The 16912-nt window shown below is 36.6% G+C and overlaps 1 protein-coding gene across 5 annotated transcripts in view; it reads right to left on the bottom strand.

The window, feature by feature from the left end:
* NALCN (sodium leak channel, non-selective) overlaps window positions 1-16912 on the bottom strand; it is a 238893-nt gene that overhangs the window by 200085 nt on the left and 21896 nt on the right. For 4 of the 5 annotated variants that reach the window (XM_017733360.1, XM_017733412.1, XM_008633570.2 and 1 more), the window contains 3 exons: window positions 8044-8127; window positions 6328-6467; window positions 5381-5509 (listed from right to left, as the gene is read on the bottom strand). In XM_017733360.1, coding sequence (XP_017588849.1) covers window positions 5381-5509; window positions 6328-6467; window positions 8044-8127 — 353 coding nt within the window. Of the gene's footprint in view, window positions 1-5380; window positions 5510-6327; window positions 6468-8043; window positions 8128-16912 lie in introns of those variants that run through there. The other variant, XM_017733506.1, reaches the window with a different exon arrangement.

The raw sequence follows: 16912 nt of genomic DNA, 5'->3' as shown, positions 1-16912 counted from the left end.
CACTGGAGGATGTTCTGAGTTCCAGCATCATGGTCTCCTGCAGGTTTCTGTGGAAAGCTCACTACCCACCAGGCCTTATCTCAGTAGAGCGATTACCGGGTAAAAAATCTTGTGGTGGCTAAATATAAACTTTCCTTACAGCAGAGAGGAGATTAGGTAGTTATGTTATTTAAATTTTGTATATATAGTGAGCCAATTTCCCAATAATCTATAACATCCACTCCAGCTTACTCAAAAGGACTTACTCTCAAAAAAGCCCCATAAAGGTTGACCGGCTGAGAAGAAATTCAATCAATTTTGACGTCTGCACTGAGACAGACAACTGTGTAAAGCTAAATGGCTCCAAATCTTAATACAGACAAGCATAAGTCATTACTGAGCCACCAGGAGCTGAGGTAATTGGGTTCTCTCATTCTATCCTAGACCATCACTAAAAGATCACCTTTTTGTTTAAAACTGAGCTGGATAAACAAAAACACTGTAAAATCTGTGTTAAATGAATCAGAAGCATACTAACTTGGAATAACTATCTGTATAACAATTCTAATAAAAAATAGGATTTCTGCTCAGAAATCACATGCCCTCTGAAAGTGATGAGAGTCCAGCTCCTGAAGGTTCTTTCCCCTGAGCACCAGTACTGGTCACCACATTAGCACTATCTTCCACTCTTCTGACAGGATTGCATTTAAACTGCATGACTTCACTTTTTGACTGATGCTGTATTTTAATTGGTTTTGGTCAGGGTCTGTTGGGGTTTTATAAACAACATCAGGCCTGGAAAAGTAAGATTTTTTCCATTCTCTTGTCCTTGAGGAGTTTATACTAGAGACATGTTACCAATAAGAGACAGTGTGAATAAATCCCAAAGACAATATTAAAGCAGATCTGGTTGTTCACTAAAATCAATAAATTAATGTGCTCTGTTAAAGAAGTCCTGTTACATTGATTTTTCAAGCTTGGTCTTTGATTTCTTCCCTGTCTCAGAAACCCGATTACTCATTCTACTTTCCCACTGCTGATGTAAGACAGTATCTCAAATTCCTTTTGTTCTTTTTAATCGTATTTATTTTCTCTATTAGATATTGTGGTGAACTTTCAGCTTCAGAGTCTTTGAAGTTGTTTTCTGACATTTTCGTGGCCTATCCACAGACACATGGAAATATGACCAGGAACCTCTTAGATCTTTCCATTACTCAGTAATTATTTTTTTATCTGTTTTCCTGGGCATCTCCTGCTTTAAACAAGAAACCTTGCAAAGAAGGATTTTAAATTGACTGCCATGGTGACAAGGCAGATGGGTCTACAGAAGTATTCAGACTATACCTTATCAAAAGTGTTCAAAAAAAAAAAAAAAGCACCTTAAAAAATTACTTTGGGAAAAGAAATAGGCAAGATTAGCATTTTCTCTGTTTATGAAGCTTCCTCTCTCCTAGCTCCAGTGCAGACTGAGATTTACAAAAGGAAAATTTTCTGTTGTGGAATAAATATACACTGATTATGCACTTTGAAATCATTCTTGTGTAGCCAAACGTATCTTGGGAGTAAAGAAAGCACTAAGTAGCTACAGCAATGATTTGGAAAAAATTTCTCTCTCCTGTCCTTGTGAAAGTTCCTTTTGTATACTGGGGGTTACCAAGAGTAAATTACAGTAGATCTAGGAACACAACTTTTTTCACCTTAATTAATTTCATCCCTGAAATTAATCTCAGATATAAAAAAAAAAATCCTGCCAAACTGTTTATAATATATAGACTCATATATTATTATTTATATATTAATATTATTATCAAGATAATTGGATTATACATAGATTACATTCCAAACATACCATCTTTCAAGCAACTAGAGAAGATCCATACTAAGTAAATCCATGTAATATACCAATTCTTGACAGAAAAAGATATATTGGTTGGAGATATCATCAGGAAAAAGTTTTTACAGCATAGTTGAAAAAAGGTAAGTCATAATCATGAGGGAATAGAGTAATAAAATCATCTAAGAAGAAGACAATGTTCCCTACAGGGAAGATGATTGTAAGAATGAAGGAAAAAAGGACTTATCAAACAACAGTAAACTTTTCAGCCTTTGTAAGCAAGTTAGATTCTTCTGATTTCTCAAACAGAATGAAAACTCCGACTATGGTTAGCTCACTTAAGTATTTCTGTTTGTTGGAGTTAACATCAGAAAATGACTGAGAAGGTGGAGAGACAGGTGGTCAGGCAGTGTGGGCATTGAAAAGGATGAAAAGATAACTTGCAGTAGTCAAGAGACAATAAATGCCTGATGAGGATGTCATGTCCTTTCAAATAAAAAAGAATAGGAAGATTTTAAGACACCATTTTCAAAGACACTTGACTCCCTCATAATAATAATTCATAAGGCAGTAGACGTAAGAGTGATTTCTAAAATGTCAGAAATAGATGAAGTCTTGACCACAAAAATCAGATTTTACCCTTGCTGCTTGCCGTGGAGTTCTGCATAATAAGAAGCAAATTACTTAAAATTAAAGTTCTCACAGGTGGTCACTAATTGGATGCTTTTCATTTCTCTAATCTTGACTTAGGAGCCTGGGATCTGGTTTGCAGAAATACTGAAAATTTACAGCTATGGCTTAGTAAACACTAAAGTTATTTAAGGACAAGTACAGCCAACTTTGGCCACTCTCCATTGCCTGGAACTGAGCCACCTGAAAGAGAGACAGACAGACTCAACCTCCGAGAGGAATGTTTAACCCTCACTATAACGCTGAGAAACTGAACCTCAAAAACAAAAGTAAAATTTGGCAAGGCAATTTTCATGCTTTTGTACTCTATTACATCCCAGCTAATAAACTTTCCTGGATTCAGAAGTGAAATGGCCCCTTCTTTCTAACTATATTTTGGACCAATATCTGTCCATATTGTCCTCTTTTCGCACCAGAACTGTTATTTCTTTCTCTATATTTATTTTCCTAGCCCATGGTGGGAATTATAAATTCTGCAGTTAACTCCAGGAAGGTCAGCCTTGACCTACATGAAGAAGGCCCACTGTAACTCCAACCTGAGCTTCTGCACCGCATTCCTCAAAATTTAAATAGGTGTAAGTCTCCACAATATATCACGGTGAATATTACAGACAAGAAGAGGAAATCAGTATTTTCAGAGTAGGAATGAGCAGTATGCCAAAACTGAGGTATACATTCACATGTCAAGAAACAAAGAAGAAAGTATGTTGTTCTTTGGATGAGCACCATTCATCAGAATAAATGGGGGAACACTTTCAGGGAAAAAAGTGGTGTACAATGTAACTGTAGTCATCATACACAATCACAGGAACCATTTAAAATTATAACTCTGGTTTGGAGATAGCAAAAGTGATTAACTGCTTGCTGAGGGTGCCAATCCCAGGTACCTTAGAAGTAACTTAAATTAGATTACTAATATTTATACAGCTAAAACCATATATACTTGATGATATTGAAAAAAAAAGGAGTTAATGCTAGATGTTCAAACCTCAAGTCTAAAATTCCCTTAGTTCTGCATACTTGACTTTTCCAACTTTAACCCTATTTAGGCAGGTTTTAAATTTTATTTTATACACTGGACATTTGTCCCTTCTAACATTTTCCTGTAATCCAGCCTTTCAAAAACCTAAAATTGAGGGGTTTCTGTATACCTTTTTTTTTTTTATAATAATAATAATAATGCCTTATTCAGAGAGCAACCCAAGACATGCAGAAAAATTAGCCAAAATATTTATGGCCAGCCTTAAAGTTATAAACTTAAATTTCCATATGGCAAACATCATTATGTCACATTTCATCTTTTTCTGCTGATTTTAAGGAACAGTTATATTCAGTGACACAAGCAAGTACTTGATGCGCAATCTTTCCTGCATTGTGCATTCCATTTCTTGTTCTTCCAAAGAACATTCTTTAACTCACAGAATTACAGACCTTCTCATTACCACAAGCAAATTTTTTACAAAGAATCTTTTTCCCCATGTCTACAGGAAACTGTCAAAACATCTGTCCTATAAAGATTTTCTCTTAAAAAAGAGAGGAAAAGTTAGAATGAAAGAACTTATGTGCATGAAATATATGAAGATCAGCTCCATATTTTACTACATTATTGATTACATAATTGAGAAAATGCCCCAAAGCAATTTTTTTTTAATTCAACAAAACATCATATTTTGGTATTTGGTATACCGTATTCTCAAATAATTTTATAAACATTTTTGTATCTGCTGCTTCTGATTTTATACTTGATAGTTTTTAGTTCTAGTTTAGAAAAAGCTTTAACACAGAGTTTTGCAATGATCAGATATTTTATTCAGCTCAGTAGCAGATTAATTGGTGTTTTGCTTTCTTACAATACTTACTCTATTAATTTTATGTTCTGACAAATTCAATACAGGAATAAAAGGATCTAATTTGACTAAAACAAAGGCCACAACTCCAGAGCCAACATCTCCCTATGCAAAGGAACAGGGACCAAACAAAGAAATAGATGCAATAGACTCTCACAATGTAATGGTAGTCAAGGACACAGTCAAGCTCCCAATTCAACAGGACAGGTAAGCATGTTATCTGTGATTTTATGAGCCATCTCAGTGACTCAAGAGGCTATATTGTACTTTCGAGGTAATCTTGTGGTTAAGTACATGTTGAATCAAGAACGTGACGTATACCCGATTACCAGTGTAAAATATTGATCATCGGTATTTTGCCAAGGCTGGGAAAAAAGGATCTTTGAACCGTAGCATCAGGTCCCAGAGAACTCTTATTTCTGAAAGGGCCTGAGATACTGGAAGAGGTTGCCCAGAGAGGTGGTAGATGCCCCATCCCTGGAAATATGCAAGGTCAGGTTAGACAGGGGCTCTGAGTAACATGATCTACTTGAGGATGTCCCTGCTCATTGCAGGGAGGTTGGACTAGATGACCTTTAAAGGTCCCCTCCAGCCCAAACTACTCTGTGATTCTATGATTCTACGGGTTCTTTAGGTCTGGCCCCATATAAAGACATTCTAGGAAAAGACAGAAGAGTGCAAAAGCTGATGAATCATCAGTGACCCAGATCAGCCACCAGTGGCAATGCTCTTCTTAAAAATCCCTTATGCTTTCCTGCTCTCTCACCTCCCTGCCCCACCCAATACACACAGTCACTCAGTCCCGTAAGTCAGACTACAGCCAAGTGCCACAAATTGTAATCTCTCTGTCACGGTTAAAACTTGTATTTTTCATAATTCTTACTATTTTTGTTTCCCCAATTTGCGTTAGTGTATTTTGCTGGACTGCTTTTAATCTATTAAGTCCATTTTACATCTACTGATGGCAACTAAAATAAAACATATGCAAAGAAAGAACAGGCCCACATCATGCCTGCACAGGTGAACTCACCCTGGCTGTGTGTCATCAGTCACACAATGGTATGTAAAAGTTCCAAACATCTGCACTCCCAGGATCCCATACAGGAGAAGAAAGAACAGAAGGAAAATTGAAACGCTCCATATTTGCTCTCCAGAACGCCTGGCAAAAAGATAAACAGGTCACTGAAAGCACAGGCAATGTGAAGTCTCCTCTGAAAAGCTCTAAAATAGAAAATATGCTCATGCAAAGAGAGCAGTATTTCATGCTGCAGAAAATTTGTCCTTAAAACTGTTCTCTCGCTCTGTGCACAAACAGAAAAGGGGGCTGTGATTTTTTCTAAACCCTTAAGTTAGGGTAATTAAACCACCTGAAAATGGCAAAGGGTGGAACAAAAATACCCAAATAAAACGCATAAAATCTAGCTTCTGTAAAATACTATTTAACAACTTATACAGACAAGATATGGTAATGAAATAAACTTGATAGTGAATAAAGACCAAAAAACTCTTTCACTTTACCATGACATGTTTTTTGCCATTACATGCTGTACCAAACACACTTACATGTGTTTGCATCTCTGTATACACACCAATATATGCACAATCGTAACTGGAATGGTTAGAGCATGTGCTCATGTACTGTTATTTACAAATATTATCCTACTAAGGGTATTCACCTTGATTATTAAATGGCCATATTAATGGAACAGAATTTACTACCATTGGTTGAAAATTGCTGGCTACAGTTACTAGCGAAATTTGTTAAAATTTATTTAATATTTGAAAGTTCAGATCATTTTCTATAAAACCTGATGATTCCTTAAATATGGAAAATAGCAAGAATTTTTTGGCCAGAACTAAAACTCAGGAGGGAAAATGCCCATTAAGCATGAAGGGTCACTGACTGACTACATAGTCAGTCTTCTAAGTCAAAACTGAAATAAGCTCTGTTATTTTTCAGACAACTGCCTTACTTACTTCAAGATATTTGTTATCCTAGTTCTTGGCAGCTCAAAACGAAAATATATCCGGAATGCTCGAATCATAATGAGCGGTCGTGGAATCCGTAACATGCCCCAAGGTGACATTTGGTCAACTATTTCAGCTATTTCAAACACCTACAAAGAAAAGAATCAGTAGTTTGTCGTGATGACCCTGTCCTGCACCCATGCTCATTTATAGAGCTTTAAAAGTATTAATACTATACATGTTTTTTATTTTCATTTTCAATCTTTTCTTAGTTTATTTTATAGTTTATGTGTACCATATTTTTTTAAAAGAAAAGTTTTTGTAAATACTTCAATCCACTTCTAAATTACCCTCATGAAATTAACAAAATATAAGCTGCTCATGTTCATAATGTCTGAGTCTCAACACGCTCAAGAAGACCGTGCAAGCTTGTGCCATCTGCCTGTTTCTGTGCTAGTCCTACCCCAAACGTTTCCCACAATGTTGTTAGAAGTTATTAATATCTATTTCCAAATATGAAAATCAGTATCTGTTAATGTTGTACAGCACTAAGGTTTTTACTATTATATAAAAGTACATGTACACAGATTGCCTAATGAGTTGCAACATGATTATAAATTCTCCATTTAATTCCAAGTGCATGACAAAACTGTACATCATCTTCTCCTAGACTCCACTTACAACATAAATTTCAGCCAAGGCACAGAACAGGGAACCATTTCCTCAGTACACTGACAGGTTATGCACTCCATAAAGAGTATTTAGCTGAATGATTGGGTGCAAATGTCTTGTTTTAATCCTTGTCTCTCACTCTTGGAGAGTAACTGCTTGATTTAATGTTTGCTCAAAGTACTAAGAAAATGGAAGGGGAACCTGGCAATGCATGAACTGGGTAATGTGCGGTGCTTATCTGTATGATCAAACTTCATTCTGCACGTGTACAAGGTGTACCAAAGTCTCCCCTGTGTAACAAGCAGAAAATTACAATGTGTCTTAAATTTGTAAGAAATGTGTAAGTGCCGAACAGCAATCACTAGAGAACTTTTACAATCCTTATGCTACTTTAAGCTCAGTGTCAGAGTTTTCAACCTGTTCTTACCCAGAAAACCAGGTACAGTTAAGGACTGATTGATTTGTAGGACAAAATTTGACCTACACCTTAACACTGTGATTTTTTTGCAAAATGTCCAAGTTCCCTTCTTTATAAAAATTTATCAAACTGTTTCCAAATGTATTTTTTTTTCATCATGCTTTAATATGAATTTTGGAAAATGTTTTTTAGGTGTGAGTGATATTGCATGAAATCACTCCACTCACTATATCATTACTTACAGAATGGCAAACATCTACCATTGGAATAATTCTTCTAGGTGCCTGACCTAGTCACCATGGCATCCTGCTAGACTCACTGGAAGGAAATGAGCACAACTGTCATGTGGAGTAAGAGAGAAATGTCTCTCTGAAGATCCTCTTTCTCCTTCTGACTGCACAGGGTTTATGTTAACAAACTTCATTTTAAATAAGAAAAAATAATCAAGATAAAGTCTACTACTAATGTGGATATGCTGCAATGTGCAATTATAAACCTGTTTAATTCAGCACAGTTTTTTAAAAACAATTTGATCCATGTACAACTCTACTTCCACAACTCACATTTATTTGGTTGTGCCATGTATTTTTCACAATTAAGGAACTATTCATTGTAAAAGGAAGTGAAATGATTACCTGTAAAACCAGTGACACCCAAAGACAAAAGACCATGAATCCATCAAACACACACCAACGATCCTTTACGTAGGAGCTATCACCCTACAAGAAAGGAATGCTAAGAGGTTAATTTTTGTTTACTGTCAGAATTTACAAATATCATAAGCAAGAGCTCTTGGAAGGAGAAGAAGAAGTCTTCCCTGTGTATTTTTAAGAGGTCACTTTTGAAAGACTCCAAAAGCCTAGTATCTGGATTAGAATATGCTAGAAGCACATATACACATCTTGTGGATGAATAAATACTAACTTCATTCTTGTGCAATAATCCTAAGTTTGTTTCAAAAAGAACTTACAAAGACTTTGCTGTAAATCAAAAAACACACAAAATGAACTCTGTACTTTTCCGTTGTATTGCCTATTACAAAATACTTACACAGGAAGGTAAGTGCAAAATGCTAGCAATCTAGCAATCTGTTGTGCCATTCAATTATTTGAATACTGTTGAACAGCTTCAATTAAATCAGTATCATTTTACACCCATTTTTTCATAAGTTTTCAGTCATTTTCCATGCTCTGGAGAAGCCTTGCTATTTCAAAAACACTTGATAGTAACCACTGTAACAACATCTAAGCATGGTTTTGTGTCAGTCCAATCCAGAGATCACTCCTAAAAGGCAGCGTAGAGAATTCTGCATCCAAGCTCAGTTTCCTTTATACAACACTATTCTCAACCTCTGTTCCAGTTTGCATGCTTCAATATCCTCATGTTTCACACCATTCCTGACAACATGTGACACAGGCCCTCTACTGCAAGCTATAAGAACACTTCTTTGTTGGGCTGCTAATGCCAGACACTTCAAACACTGAACTGAAAAATATCTACATTTATTAGATAGATTATGGCTAAGCATTAGATAGTTTTGTGGATCTCGTGGAGCACAGAGGAATTTGGGGAACAAATGCACATATAGAGAGATGAAGCTTGTTGAAAGGGAGACTAGACAAAAAGATGCCTAAGGAAAGTGGATATCCTATTCATGTAGAAACATATGCAGAGACAATGACAATGCATCTCGGGGCACAAAATCACAGCTTTTCAAATGAAGTTTCTCACAACAGATTTAATACAGCCTTCCCTGCCTCATACATTCTTTGGGTCCTCTTCTGTTAAGTGATCTTCCAGGTACATATGACAATGCTTGACATCCACTTTTCACAGGTATAATTGAGGGAAAAAATTATTGTCATGCCTCAAGAGTCTTGAAGCCGTTATTGGACTTGGCCTAATATGTGATTCCTGGCTTTATAAACATTTTTCCGTATCTCAGTTATAATTATTTCAATATTTGTTTTTAAATGTCTCAGCATTATCATTGATTCTAAAAGCACAGACAAGATGTTTTGTTTTAATCTAATATTTTCAATGACATACACTATCCTAAAAATGATTTATCATTCCTTGCAGTAGGTGACAGCATGATATATTGTGTAAACAGAGACAAAATATTTTTTAAATATTTATTTCTGTTGCTTAAAATTATTCAGGGCAGAAGTGAACTGTTAGCGTATCAGGAAAATACAGTAAGTGATTTTCATATCAGAAATAAAGGACAGAGAATTTCAGCCAAGGATTTTCTAACACCTAAAGATGTTACAGTTCTCAATTCAAGAACTAAGAGGGGGAAGACTGCAAATCAGGGAAGAAACAGAACAGGAACTTTTGCATCATACTTTTTGCCCGTCCTTCCTGAAGAAAGTAGACTTAGTTCCCTGAGTAAACTGAGCTACTCAGTAACTCTTCACTCAGGGCTGAGAGAACTCAGCTATTTAGTTCTTATGTTCAGTACCTGTGAAGCAGAAATATGCTATTTCTCTACAGAGATTAGCTACTCACACTCTGAATCTCTTACTCTGGAGCAAATCTCCAATGAGATTTGTATCAACATGCAACTTGAGTCCTTCAATTGTGGCTCTGAACAAAAATGCTGATTGGTCTTTCTCTTGCTGAAGAACTCCTTGAAAATTACTTTTCTTCTCTTAAGCACCTTTTGTCTAAACAAAAAGTCTTCCCTGAGCTGTTCTGTACAGATCTGAGCATGAACTTGTGCAGGAGTTCCTATATTCACTCCCCTGTGAATAACCCACCAAGTTCTCACTGAAAGCCAAATCTTTTTTTAGAAACTGCTTTTTCTCTCCACAATAGGTATGGTATGATTGAAGCAGCTTTGCTGTTTTCTCCTTACAAAGGAAGATGTCATGACCCTTTCCAGTCTTCTCACCAGTTAGGCTGCTGCACCACCTCACTGCTCTCTCTCACACCAGGCCTGCTTCCACTGCTTCACCCTCCCAGTAAGGGTGGCTTTCAGTGGATCACCCACAGAAACTCAGAGCACCTGAACTACTCAATACTGAAAAAAAGACTACTTTTAGGGGAGGTCCTGGCGCTTTCCACTTTACATGTAGAGAGGCTTTGGCTAAATCCTATTTGCCTTTTTGGCTAAATCCTGTTTGCCTTTTGTCTGGCAGTGGATGTGGTGGGGAATCTTTAATGCTTTCATACTGTGTACTGACATATTGGATGTTAGTTGCTGTTGGAAGCATTCTTAAGGCAGGACCACATTCTGCTTAATGCAAAAATCAGAATATACCTGCTACTTCCATGAAAAATCTAGTTCTGGCTAAATACAGGCTAGAACTTACATATTAATAGAAATGAACAGTGAGTTTCATTCACATTTGAAAAAAAATTCTTTGGGCTGAAATACTACACTCATGGTCAATGGCAGCTTGTTCTTAGACTTGGAAAGGAATACGCATAAATGACATTTAAATACCTCTGGTGACATTGTACCTAAAGTAGCTGAAGTATTGCAGTGTGTTAACCCCACACCATTTTTTCATTGTGTCTGCTGAAATCTGAGAATTATTGAGGAAGTTTCATTTGGTATTTTTTTCTGAATGCACTATTCCAGAACATGAAGGATTAGTACTGTAGACAAGAAGCCTTATGCAGAGACTAATCAAAATATCTTAAAGTCATTAAAGTTGCTGACTTCCTACTGCCTACAGTGGATAGTGGATTCTTGTTGTGCACAGCAAGTCCTGAAAGCTTCTCCAGCAACATGACTTACAGCCTATCTAGACAACAAAATCATTTGCCACTTCTCCAAAATAAAGCACCACAAGGTGCCAGAAGATCCACTTTCTCAATTGCGCTGAGCACATTAAAGACAAAACACCTATTGCCAATATTAGGTGCCCTGAACAATCATTATACAAGTTCACAGGAAAAAAAAAATTAAGACCTAACACACTGAAAATGTGAGTCAGTACAAAACACAGAAAGAACCACAGACAGAACTAATAACACCTGGGGCAGTCTCTCCATGAGAGCCATTACAGTTTGAGTTGTACCAGAAGGGATGACTAGATGGACTGCAATTCTTTAATAAATGCTTATTTCATTATCAACTCTGCTGAAAACAAAACAGTCTGTGAAATTAACATCCAAATTGCATAAAGCAATCTGCTTAAAGATTGATTATGTCTGCTAATTTTCTCAAGCAATTTCAGTATCTCTGTGGTAAGGTAGATAGCTTAGCTAGATGATAGCATAGACATTCCCTAGGTCATTTCTGCCCTGCTTGTCTCTTAACACCTCAGGAACACCTTGGGATGAACAGCAAATGCCTGCAAATGAACAGCCTCCTCTGCCTCCCTTCTTGCCTTCAGGAATCTCTGTTTCTCTGTCATCCCTGACTACAACCTGTTCTCTCAACCCTTCCCTCCTGCCTCTTTCCAGCTGACTCTGTCTGAAAGCTAAATGAAAGAAGTAATATATCTGCCCTGAAAAATCAGATTTACCATCATTTGGAAAGGACTCCTGTAGTGTTGGCTCTCTCATTAGACCCTTAGTCTCCCACTTTTCCTCACAGTCTCTGATAAACAGGATATCTGAAAGAATGCAAAGAGACCAGCAAGCTCCGTAACAACAAGCTACTGAGCCATTCTGTCATGATCACTGGATCCTACATGCGCTGGTAGTGGTAAATAAAGCAGATCCAAAACTCTGGTACACCCTTCAGATTATCCTGTGGGCTACTTTGTGTAGCTCTACAAACAAGCATTAAAGTGTGGAGGCTGACATTTATGGAGATTTTAGGAGCAACAAAAAAGCACAGGAGGAAATGGAAGGAATAGAGGGAATCAGAATTTGGGAGCATATTTTTTTTCCTCCAGATGCAATGCTCATTATAACACAGAAAAAGCAAGCTATAAGAGAGAGCACAGCTGAGTTAGGGAAACCAACCTTCCCTCCCCCACTCCCTGACTCCACACAAACACTGCTTGGCACAGAAGTCTGAGTAGGACACAAAATTAAATCAGAGCTCAAGGGAGCACCTTTCCTAACCTCTCTCTGTCCTTGCATATGCAGATACCTATACACACACAGATGGTATGCATCTCCTACCTGGTCACAGAGTATGCATACATTCCTTATGTTTTTGGCTCAACTTCAAACTTACCCTATTTCCTTAAAAACCCGCAGTTTATAGTCTGCTTAGCAGCAGAACAATATGGACAATCCAGTTCAGACCCCAACCTGACAAATGCTTTCAGTATTTTACTCACACAGTAAAGCCAATGAAGAAATATGGCCCAATCAAGAAGAAAACCTATGTCTGACTTCTGTTCTAAATTCTCCTTTTTCATCCCTCAAAATAAAATTATTTCGCTAATGTCCTCATGTGTCAAACCTTAGGAGGAAACAAAGGAAATTGTGAATTGCTTAGTTAGGACCATGCTAATAACTGAAGAAAAGCTGACTTCTTTTAAAATGGGTGATCACCTCTAATTTAGTCCTCTACAACAGTGATAGGATCACTTCAAAATAAACCAACATACATTTTCTTAAAAAGTCTGTATTAGGGGAAAAAAAATAAACAATATATGTGTGTGGGAATGACACAGCTTCTCATTTTCTTTATCATAAAGTATCTTCATTCATAACAAAAGAACTTATTTAAAATATACTCACATAACAGCAATTGATTTGAAAAAGCCAACAGAATTAGAATTTCTGTGTAAAACTTAACTCTGAATGGCTACAATGAGTATAATATCACTTTATCATCACTGAATTAAACAAGTTCAATTTGTGCATTGTACCAAACTGCTCCACCATCAGATGTTTAAGTAGCACATCACATAGTACATAATTTATCTTTTTCCTAACATATACTATAATATGGAGAGGAATCTTGTATTCTATGCTAGAAAAACATTTAAAAAACCATTAGATATTACAGCACAAAACCCAAAATTACTCTGTTTTAATTAATAAAATGAAACACAACCCTTGCTAGTCCTTTGGGTTAGAGAGTGATGCCATACATACTACAGACACACAACACACATAGTTCCAATTGATCATTACAAAAAACTTCCTATAATCACTGCAGAACCACTACTTCATCCTTTGCAAATACTACAAAAATTTATTTTGAACTGAATTTGTTGAGATTTTCAGATTGTTTTAGGAAACACCAATGACGATACAAAGCTAAAGAACTATTCACTAAAGAACAGTCTCAAACCTGTTTTTAAGGCACACTAGATTTTTATTAATTTATGTAATTAACTACACCAAATTTAGTATTTAATGTTTCATATCATAATGGGAGGGTATTAAGCTATAGTATTCACCATTTCATATGCTGTTTTTAACAGAAAAAACCAAACAACCAAACGCCAAAAAGACTGTAAAGGAAGAAACAATTCTGGCTGTGAAGCAAAACTCAAGACTTTCAGACAGACAAGAAAGGAAATGCTAAAAATCCTATAACAGTGTTTTCTGTAAAAAAATGGGTGGAGGAATTAGTAAGAGTTAAAAACCAGTGTTTTAAACCAAAACTGCTAAGTTAAACAAACAAACAACCCCCACAAAACAAACAAAAAGAAAACAACACAAAAAAACCCCCAAACAAACCCAAACCAGAGACAAGCATCAAAGTGTTGCAGTCACTTCATCAAGTACAAAACTATCGAAGGGAATAACCATTTCCACAGAACAATGGAAAGGAATGCTACAACACACCACCTGTGTCACCCACAACATTGTAGAGCATCTCAGTTCAACTGAGTATCAAGTATTTTGGATTCACCACTATACAGACCCTCCAGGCACACTCTTCATATCTAGTCCATAGAGGAGAGATGCTAATTCCCAACAGAAATATGAGTCCTAAACCCTTGGGAAAGGGAGCTTTGCTGCTGTATCACATTGCTGCTCTCTTGATACACCACCTTACCATTGTAGCTGCGTGACAACATGCCCTGCAGAGATTTTACGGGTTACTGCACTGAAAGCCTAAATTTCATTTCCCACTCCATCTGCTCATTAGCCATCTGTATGCAGTGCCCCAGGTATTGCCTTACTAGCTGACTCAGCTCCCCATGACATCTAAAGGGTTCAGCAAATCTAAAAGTGGTTGAGCAGGAGGAGGATTAATAGGATTCCCCTACATGGAACTGCACTCACTGCTTCCAGGAAGCGCACAGGAAAAATATCGCCACTGTGAGAATAGTTAAACATCTGATCACGCTGCCCAGAGAAATGCCAACATGTCTTTTGCTAGAAATATTTAAGACTCAGCTTCATAGGACCCTGACTAATCAACTCTGATCCCTGCTTTGAGCAAGAGGTTGGTCCACACCATCTCTTCAGGTTCCTTCCAACCCAGACTGTTCCCTGGTTGTGAGCATCTAAGCCAATCTCCTCCAAATGCCGCTTTCTTGGGCTTGACTCGTTCTACATCTAGTTCCACATGCATGGATATCTGCTCACGCTTGGAAGTAAACTGCAGCCCCGCAGAAGTGATGTGAAGCAAACAGTGCTGCGCTTTGTCCAGCAGTATTCTGCCCTTGCCTAGCTCCAGTGTTTATGGTGGATGCAATGGGCAGATTGGGATCCAAATGTTTCAAGGTGAAAGCTTTTACTTTGAAGTATCAAATATTGCCTGGAGGCTGAACAGGGAGATTTGATAGGCAAACAGTTTCATCTAACATGACAAAACTCAGATTTATGATTGACATTAAAAGCTCTCATTCAACAGGAAAAAAAGCCACAATGATGAGGGTTGGAATACATAAGAAGGAGCCACTTTACAGAAAGAGGATTGTATTATTTGGTAATTAGCATTATAAAAAACTGAAGAATACATTTTATACTACCGAGACCAGGAAAAGTTTATTGAAAGAAAAATCCTAGTATAGCTGTAAGAAAGCTGTATTTATATTAGTGGTGGAGAAAACAATACTCTGAAATCCAATTTTACATTCATCTTACTCCCTTAAAAATCCCACACAAATTTCACCATTTTTATGAAAATACAGCTGCACAGAAATGTTCTTATTCCCTTCAACAGGGATTTGGATATCATTAAGATCTGTTTATCTTCATGTCTTGTTTGATCCTCTCAAATTAAGAGAGATGGCATGGGAACAAAATAAAATAAAACAGAATTTTTTAATTATAGCAAACTTCCTGGAAAATGCAAATTTCAATACAGAAAGGTACATTAGGAATGAATTTCCCTCTCTTGCTACCTGAAAACGTAATGTGTTATCCAATATGTTGGTTTCACTGCTTTCCCAGTATATGTGTCATTTTATTCTGATATGAAGTAATACACTAAAAATATCCCTCAATAATAGCTGCTTTCATGAAGAATAACAAGAAAGTAATCCTTGAAAGTGCTATTAGAGAGGAAAAAAAATAACATTACCAAAACATAATTTTTGTTCATCTAATTGGTCTGTATATTGAAAGAGCAATTTCTAGCTACACTATGAAAGTCAGCGTGCAGTATAGTTTTTCTCAGTAACTTTTAGGTTAAATTTTGATCACCATGGTAGTCACTAAGTATTATATGGACACCTACTTCAATGCATGCCCCAGAATGACTTCTCACTAAAAACTCCCATGACCCCTTGACTGGTTAGAATAAATACCATTTTTATTTTAGAAATACTGCTTATGTACTTTCACCAAGTAATTTAAATGCCCTTGATTTTCTAATATGTTAATGCAAAAATGGTGCAAAAAGCCCCACTGTGTAATATGAGTCATTACTTTCCTGTAATAAACACTCCAATAAAACCAGACACAAGTAACCATAGAAACAGGTGCGTATATTCCAGTGCCATGGTCTCTAACCTTCCCTGGCCCACAGGCAATAACACCCAACTAGCAGCCTGCTGCAGGCGACTTCGAATTTCTTTTCCTCATGATAATCAGTTTTAATTTCTTTAATTTCCTGTGACTGGAAACAGCATCCAAGCATTTTATGAGCAACACAATCCCAGTAGGCTGGGAACAGATGTCCTTACAATGGACGTGGACAATTAGCAAAACAGCAACAAACACAGGAAAAAGGTGAGACAGAAGAATCAACTTTTGCAGACTGTCTTAATTCAGATAATGGATATAAATACTGTTTACATGAAATAATATTTAAAACTAACAATCACAGCTCCAACACTGAAATATTACAGTATTTAAGTTATATTTTAAAACAATTTGAAATAACATATTCTTTCCCAACACAGGATAGCATAGGACCTGCATGTCACATCTACGTTTCCAACACCATTATACATAGTGCAAAATTCCATTTTTGATATATATGTATATATATATGTATGTATTTTAATATATTTCTATATTTGTAAAATAATTTGTCACAAGGATAAGTAATTTTCATCTTATAATCCCAAGACATAGGGTAAAAGAGAAACTCAAATCTTATGACAAATGGTCTTTTTGTGTTTGCTCTGTTAGCTTTTTACTAACACAGGTAAGTAGTTCTCTCTTTCTTTTCCCTAC

The sequence above is a fragment of the Corvus brachyrhynchos genome, unplaced genomic scaffold, assembly GCF_000691975.1.
Source record: "Corvus brachyrhynchos isolate BGI_N302 unplaced genomic scaffold, ASM69197v1 scaffold1120, whole genome shotgun sequence".
In the NCBI taxonomy this organism is placed as follows: domain Eukaryota; kingdom Metazoa; phylum Chordata; class Aves; order Passeriformes; family Corvidae; genus Corvus; species Corvus brachyrhynchos.
This window is presented reverse-complemented; position numbering and strand designations above follow the sequence as displayed.